The sequence below is a fragment of the Neodiprion fabricii genome, chromosome 2 (assembly GCF_021155785.1).
Source record: "Neodiprion fabricii isolate iyNeoFabr1 chromosome 2, iyNeoFabr1.1, whole genome shotgun sequence".
NCBI lineage: Eukaryota > Metazoa > Arthropoda > Insecta > Hymenoptera > Diprionidae > Neodiprion > Neodiprion fabricii.
In genome coordinates this window covers 32808035-32815272 of record NC_060240.1, presented here as the reverse complement: position 1 = coordinate 32815272, position 7238 = coordinate 32808035, and the positions used below count along the sequence as shown (strand labels likewise).

Sequence of the window (7238 nt, the reverse complement as noted above, 5' to 3'; positions counted from 1 at the left end):
GTAACGTTACGGTAACGATGCCTGTTTAGAGATAACGGAGAAAACCGTTACTTCGCACATATTTAGGACTGTTTGAAATTTAGTAAGCCATGGTAAAGAAAACATACTTACTCCAGCTTACTCATATATTCTTTTTTAATGTTACTAACTTCAGCCTCGTGCTATTTGTAACATGGTCGTGGCCGATTGGCGCACTTGCGGACGGTTGTTAATCCATGTTATTCCGTCGGAATGTTATTATGCCGGTTGAGAAGCATGTCACGCTAAATTTTCCGCAGTGTTAACTGATTTATCTTGAAAAAATTTGTCCAAGCTTTATTGCTAATGAATGTTTTTCTTGATCTGTTGTCATTGCGGTATCGACGAGAAACGTTTTGCCAAACGTTTTACAATCTGCATGCCTTTTTTCTTCGTACTTTTTTACATTCAGTAAGAAATATATCTATACATCTATACGTAATTTATTATACATTTATAAAGCTTATGAATATGGAACAGCAGTAGCGGCTCTGTGGACTTGAACCAGATGATCACAGTTTGACTTGTGTGTAGTCGGCCTCAAAAGCCAGTATTACTCGATATACATTTACAAACTTACATAATAATTTGCTTGGTCTATGTAGGCTCTTGACCCTTTCTAATCGTAAGCCTAGATGTCCAGCTGTTTCATCATCCAGTGAAAGAAACCGAGAATGGTAAAGCTGAAGCTGAGCGGTATAGCTGTGGCTCGGAACCAGCCCCAAATACTGTTCAAAAGACATTTTTGCTGTTCAAATTCACTGGTGTAAAAACGAGTACACGTAGATAGATTATTGCAACAACGATGAGTGTAAAAATTGGCAAGCAATAGGGATGATGCTTTATGAATAGGAAATAATTTATTGTACGTATAATGTGCATCAATTACGAATACAATACTTCCGGAGCAATAAATACAAAGTCATCTACAAAGATGTATAATAGTAGTTGAATGATTATTGTCTACATCTATCTGATCTATTCTGGTCTGCGTCCACTACACAGCCGATTCACACTAATCAGGTAATTACTGTTTGATGTATTCCACACCTAATTCTAGATGAATGGTATGTGCAAAAATAACTTCCAAGCCATGGAATGAAACGGCGAAAATTTTATTATTCATTTGTAACTACGTACTATTATTATAACGTACGCAAAGAACTACGGAACGAGGAAGGTGGTAATGATTACAGTTGAGAAAAATCGCTACATCGAATTCTATTCTTTGAAGACTTCGAATTAGAACGGATTGAAAAATATTTATTTTGCGTTCAATCCGAAGTATGACAAAAAAAAAAAAAAATTAAAATAATAGAATAGGCAAATTTCGTTTTCGTTTACTAATCTTTTCTACGCAGGCAAACGGGATGGGGCAGTTTGTTACACGTACGTATGCACAGATTCGTGTACATACATGTGTGTATGATAATTATGTAAATGCGTCGATTTAGCAATAAAGGTGCGCAGGGTGCGTCGCGGACAATGTCGCGTGGAAATTCTTGAAGGTTTTAGGCGGGGATGTAGAGTTTGTGTATATACATAAGCGGTTCTCGTAAAAGGGATAACCGCTATGGGAAGAGGATTTAATACCACGAATTTGGTCATTTTTTTTTTTTTTTTTTTTCATTTACTCGTAGGGATCGTCCGAGATGAAAAACGGCGCTGGCACTGCGATAGTCCCCGACTCTAGAATCACGACAGGACTGACAGGTTTATCTTCCGTATCCGTTTTCGTTTGCTCTATTTTGTGGACAACGTCCTGGCCCTCGATTACCTACGGTTTCAAAGAAAGGAAAAAATTATTTAGAAACGAACGGATTCTACAGTCGAAATTGATGTAATCACGCACAGCGTTGGCTCCCCGCCCCCCTTACCTTTCCAAATACGGTGTGATGCCCGTCGAGCCAAGGAGTGGCGGTTGTAGTGATAAAGAACTGGCAGCCGTTCGTGTTCTTTCCGGCATTGGCCATGCTCACGAAACCGGGTCCGGTATGCTTCAGGTCAAAGTTCTCGTCATCGAAGTATTTTCCGTAGATGCTTATCGAGCCAGAACCATCTCCCTTTTCTACATCTCCGCCTGCAGTGTGATAATAATTTCTGAGTCAAGGTATCGGAGAGAAATACATGGCACCCGGAAATTGAAATGGTTTTAAAACGTGACCACTGGAGGTCGACCGTCTGACTTTTGATATCATATTTCATTTGCGATCGATAGGGAACGGCAACTCCATTAACCGAATGAAGAAGTGATCTCGAGTAGACATCTGGCAACAAAAATTCCACATTGTGGCACCCATCCGCGGTATAATTGCGGCCGGTTGGCTCACCTTGGATCATGAACTTCTTGATGACTCGGTGAAACTTGGAACCGGAGTACGTCCTCCCGTTTATACCCTCCGTTGCTATCGCAAGGAAATTCTTCACGGTCTTTGGCGCTACATTTCCGAACAGGCCGATGACTATGCGTCCCGCTGGGTAGTCGTCGATCATTATGTCAAAGTAGACCTTGTTGGTCACCTCTAACTTCGAAGCCTGGAACGGGGGTGTTTTATTTTTTTTTATTATACAAATTTTATTTTTACAATGATATTTCAGACAACATTGACATATTGTACATCTCTAATATACCGAAGGCGATGGGCGGTGTGTATCAGTGATACAGGCAAGACCGTTTATTAGCTGCTGTGTTATCATTCAGGAGTTGCCGACATAAATTTAGATCGCGTGTAATATGTAGAACGTACTTGCTCGGCTTAAACGAATTGACCCCACCGTCGCGAAGCAGGACAGTCAGCCATTTGCGATCGGTGAATATCATCATCGCAATCCCTTGAACGGAATTTCGAAAAATTTGTCGTTTTTGGCTAACAGTGGCGAGTCCTAGCGACAACGCGGGTAGGAAAATGAACGAAGAATCGTTGGCAGATAAGAATCATCCGGGTGTACAGGCCGTACGTCATATCTTATACATGTAGATTGTCCATCCTGCTAGCACTACTGCTGCGCATATTTGCGCAACACAGAGGCTGCCGCTATGGTAAGGTTTCAGATGTGCGATTATGGCAACTTGGCTGACTGAGCGCAGTTATCTAGCTATCAACCTTTTATTATACGTGGCATGAGCGTCATCAAATCTCGTCCCGTTATATTCCGCTCTAACACATTCTATTACATTATTATATTACATTACACGCCCCCGCTCATAGCCTGGAATCATTTCACAAGTTCCGTTTTGTTTGGCTCGATCCGGTATCGCCTTGTCTGTCCCTCAGTGTTTAACAACATTCCTTCAACATTTTAATCATGATTTACGAATTTTTTCTTTCTTTTTTTACTCTCTCTCTTTCTGTCTCTCTCTCGATCCATTTACGTGTGCCCGATATATTCAGCGAAGAAGCCCCAATACGACTTTGCAAGGTCCACCTCCTAGGAATTCCCTTCGCATTTCTCTCGCTAATCTGATTTCAGGTACGCGAGGATTAAATGTGCCACAAAGTTATTTGACAGGTCTTGAGGTCGCGATCGGTCGAGATTCGGGCATCTCACTAAAGTTACGAGTTCACGAGGTCTTTTTCACTGTCAGTTTTCCACGGCTTCCAAATTGGTTTTTCCGCGTCGCCTGTTGCCCTGTCTCAAGTGCCCTCGAAAGCTTGGAAATTCCGCGTAGTATTGTTGAAGTTTGGTGGGTGAAACCTTCACCTCGAAATAAATCCTATCGAATACTTAGAGATTCCAGGTATAGCGTGAGCTCTGTTTTCTACTATCAAAGTTCTCGTACGTGTTTCCCGTCATTTTTTTACCTATCACATACGTACAAAATACAGGGCAGGTTTACAGGACCGAGTTGGTATAATTCTACGGGCTTCTGCATTAGTTTCTCCTCTATCGACGCTCCTCGCCGTGGCCCCCTCGCCTAGAGTAGCTATAATCGACCCTAATAGATTCAATCGGTGGTTTCTGCACTTTGTCCCATTTGTTGAAATCATGGATGAAATATAACTATTCTTACTGCGTTATACGAATAAGCCGATTGCGTGCGACGTGGAGGTTCAGTACGTGCGTATCCCTTAAAAAGTCCTTCGGTTTCGGTATGCTCTGCATTTAAATCACATGTTCCAAGTACAACCGAAGCACGTAATAATTAAAAGTTTGATGCTGAATCGTGTGTATACGATAACGTGATATATAAAAATGATCAAACTTTACACTCTGCTAATATACGTATGTATATTATACTTGAAGCGCAAATGACAAAGCCAATGAAAATGACCCGAGTATGTATTTCGAGGTGGCGGCGCGATTTTGATCAGCGCGGGAATCTGTTGAATATTGACAACGCGTTAAACGGGAATTCGAAATCTTTGTTAGATCGGCAAAGAGCGAGAACTTGATTTAAAATGCATTCGTATTTGATCGGTTTTAATAAAGGAAATTTAAACGCATAACGGGCCAAGGGGTTCTACTATCGTGTTCGAATGACGCATATTTTTGTGTAAAGAGCATCAGTTATGGAAGAATTTCGACTGTACCTGTACGGTGGTGAGAGAAACGACGATGAGGATCGTCGCTGCTGCGAGTTTGACGGCGTGTAGACGCGCCATCGTTCCAAAACTGTTTGCGAGTGGGTAACTTTCGCCGCTACCCGTCTCTTTTATCAATTAACCAAGGAGTACGCGTATTAATTTCAGGGTGACCCGCGACTTCTCCGGAATGAACGAGTGTCGGAGAAGAGTCGGCTCTCTTCTGCACGCTCGCCTGCCCCGGTGGCTCTCTCTGAGTCTCTCCTACGGTCTCTCCTCTCCCCGCTTCTCCTCGCTCTCTCTCTCTCTCACTCTGTTCAGATTCGCGCGCTGACCTCACCCTCACCTCCGCGGCACCCCGACGCCCTGCGCCTCGCGAACGCGCCACGGCTGCCGGGGATACGCCGCGACGTCGGCTCGCTCCGGCTTCGTGGCTGTTTGCGGCTCTTTTGTGCAGCAGCCTCTTCCTGCGACGCGCGGGAGGAAAAAACATCGAGGCGGCTAAATGGATGGATGGATGGAGAGAGAGAGAGAGAGAGAGAGAGATTGTGTTATCCCAACTAACAGCCGCGTTGAACAAATCTTTTCATTTTAATTAACGTGGGTGTGATGAGCATACGTACGGATGCTGATGCAGTTCATTATGAATGCAACGAATAATTACAGATTTACTCTATTCAAACGGTTTTGGAAAATACGTTTCCAGTTGATTATCAATCGGCTGTATGCCGATATCTGTTTACGTAATAATTTTATCGTCGTAGGTAATACGATGGTACGATTTTATTTTTCAGTCAACGATACGATTCAGGAAGCTATTGCAGAAGTAAATGTCCGAATGTTTTATATGATGAGATTATCAATTGGGTCAGATGTAACAGAGCATAAAACTTAATGAGTTTATCATCTTAGGATGATTAGGTTCAAAGGATGTAAAGTTCAATGTTTGTGACAGAGAGTATTTTGTTATACATATATATATATATATAACATTCATAAACTTTCCACGACCGGATCAACACCCTCGGAAGCTGTGGACTTGTAATTACAGTAAACGCGAAAAAAGTTATACAACTTTCACGTGAAACGAGATCAATTCAGGATCGATATTATAATAAGTACAAAAATATTTTATTGATACAAAAATTTGAAGCTAGCTCGAATTGCGAAGATTAAGAGAAATAATATATACTTGTAACGATAAGAGGAATAGTCGTAATAATTGTGTAAATAGTAACGCGAAATGCGAATACAATTTCACCTTATTATAGGTAAAATTACAATACATCACGGTCGGCAGCGAGATTTCAAATTCGGTAGAATTTTCGAAAGTGAGAAAAAAGATTGGATATCATTTCAGCTAGACTTGCGATTCAAGAGTTCCTGCAACTTCAGTTTCAACGCAGCATTTTCTTCTTTAATACGTTCAGTCTCCTCCAATCTTCGCTGTACATCCTCATATTTCAGCTTTAATAAAGCAAAGTTCTCCTTCAGTATTTCGTTTTCATTCATTAATGTGCGCAATTGTCCCATATTTCCACCTAGCTGCAGGTCTTTTCTTATCTCGTCGGTTTGAAACATCAAATTTTTTATTAGGCTGGCCTGACTCAGGATATGAAGCTCGTTCAGAACTCGATTGATCTTGTTTCCTTCCTCTTTGGTGTATGTACTGATAATTTCCTTTATTGCGCTCAGCAGAGCAACAGATTCTGGAATATCTCTACCATCCAGCTTCTGAGCTCCATCTGAACGACGATGGTGATCCTTACTTGTTTCCAGCTGAGAGTTTGATTGTCTCGATAAATTGGATGGCTGCCTCTGCTCCTCAGAAGTATTAGAACTACAATCAGTTTCTTTGCAGCTTCCGGAACGCCGGCTTCGTTCTTTTACAAGGGATTTTCGGTCCTGCTGGGATTTACTGAGTTCATTTTGCGTCCTATTTTGGCACTCTGGAGCCTTTGGTTCACTGCGCCTTAATCGTACTCTATTATCCTTACTTTTTAGTTTGTTTTCTTGTAACACTTTGGATTCTCGGGTCGTTGTGCCCACCTGAGAATCTTCTTGCTGCAACCCATCACCGCTTCCGATTTCTTGTCGGCCAGATTTGCGTACCGTTTTCAAAGTTTTAGTAACCGAGGTCACAGGTGCTTTTATAGGATGAGAGACCTTGCTGCTTCGTTGGCCGAAGCCGTCCTCTATCACTGTTGCAAAAGGCACAGTGCAAGGTGACGATGTTCTCTTAGTTATAAAGCGATCGTCTTCTCTCTCAGATATATAAATATTACGATTATGGGAAAAAAGGTCCATATCCTCCAGGAACGAGTCATTCTTTGTGACAGCAGGTGAGGTTTCTGGCCGAACTACACGGTGAGAAAAAGAGGTTGTTAAAGTCTACGGTATGATCGGATGCAAACTTATATGTACGAACCTGGGGAGCTAGTGCGCCTGGGTGTAAGTTTTTTCTCCATGATGTATCACGTGAAACTACGTTGTATCTGGACGTTTATAACGAAACACCCTTGCTCGTTTTATCGCTCATTTATTCCTCACATACGTTAATGTTTACCTGGGCGTTCGACATGTGCTATTTTTTTGAAAGTTTCGTTCAGTTGAGCTTGAAAATATGTTCGTTGTCAGATGCCGCTCCCATAGGTGAGGATGTCGAATAATAGGCGGAGTTTAACTAGTTAGGCGATA

At 41.9% G+C, this 7238-nt stretch overlaps 2 protein-coding genes across 2 annotated transcripts; both read right to left on the bottom strand.

The window, feature by feature from the left end:
- Positions 1 to 445: 445 nt before the first annotated feature.
- LOC124176803 (peptidyl-prolyl cis-trans isomerase B-like) lies at positions 446 to 4800 on the bottom strand. The gene is made up of 5 exons (XM_046558508.1): positions 4551 to 4800; positions 2349 to 2553; positions 1896 to 2098; positions 1653 to 1795; positions 446 to 746 (listed from the first exon to the last, which is right to left on the bottom strand). The coding sequence occupies exons 1-5, from the start codon at positions 4620 to 4622 to the stop codon at positions 650 to 652; spliced, it is 720 nt and encodes a 239-aa protein (XP_046414464.1). The 5' UTR covers positions 4623 to 4800; the 3' UTR covers positions 446 to 649.
- A 766-nt stretch (positions 4801 to 5566) lies between these two features.
- LOC124176798 lies at positions 5567 to 7213 on the bottom strand. The gene is made up of 2 exons (XM_046558500.1): positions 6970 to 7213; positions 5567 to 6901 (listed from the first exon to the last, which is right to left on the bottom strand). Exons 1-2 carry the CDS (start codon positions 7007 to 7009, stop codon positions 5898 to 5900), a joined length of 1044 nt encoding a protein of 347 aa, XP_046414456.1. The 5' UTR covers positions 7010 to 7213; the 3' UTR covers positions 5567 to 5897.
- Between the last annotated feature and the right edge of the window lie 25 nt (positions 7214 to 7238).

Coding starts and splice junctions, on each gene's coding strand:
- LOC124176798 (XM_046558500.1), bottom strand. CDS start 7,009: ATGGAGAAAAAACTTACACCCAGGCGCACTAGCTCCCCAG. Junction 6,902..6,969: donor CAGGCGCACTAGCTCCCCAG/GTTCGTACATAT, acceptor CTCACCGTGTAG/TTCGGCCAGAAACCTCACCT.
- LOC124176803 (XM_046558508.1), bottom strand. CDS start 4,622: ATGGCGCGTCTACACGCCGTCAAACTCGCAGCAGCGACGATCCTCATC. Junction 1,796..1,895: donor ATCACACCGTATTTGGAAAG/GTAAGGGGGGCG, acceptor TTGAAACCGTAG/GTAATCGAGGGCCAGGACGT. Junction 747..1,652: donor ATCTCGGACGATCCCTACGA/GTAAATGAAAAA, acceptor TCTTTTGAACAG/TATTTGGGGCTGGTTCCGAG.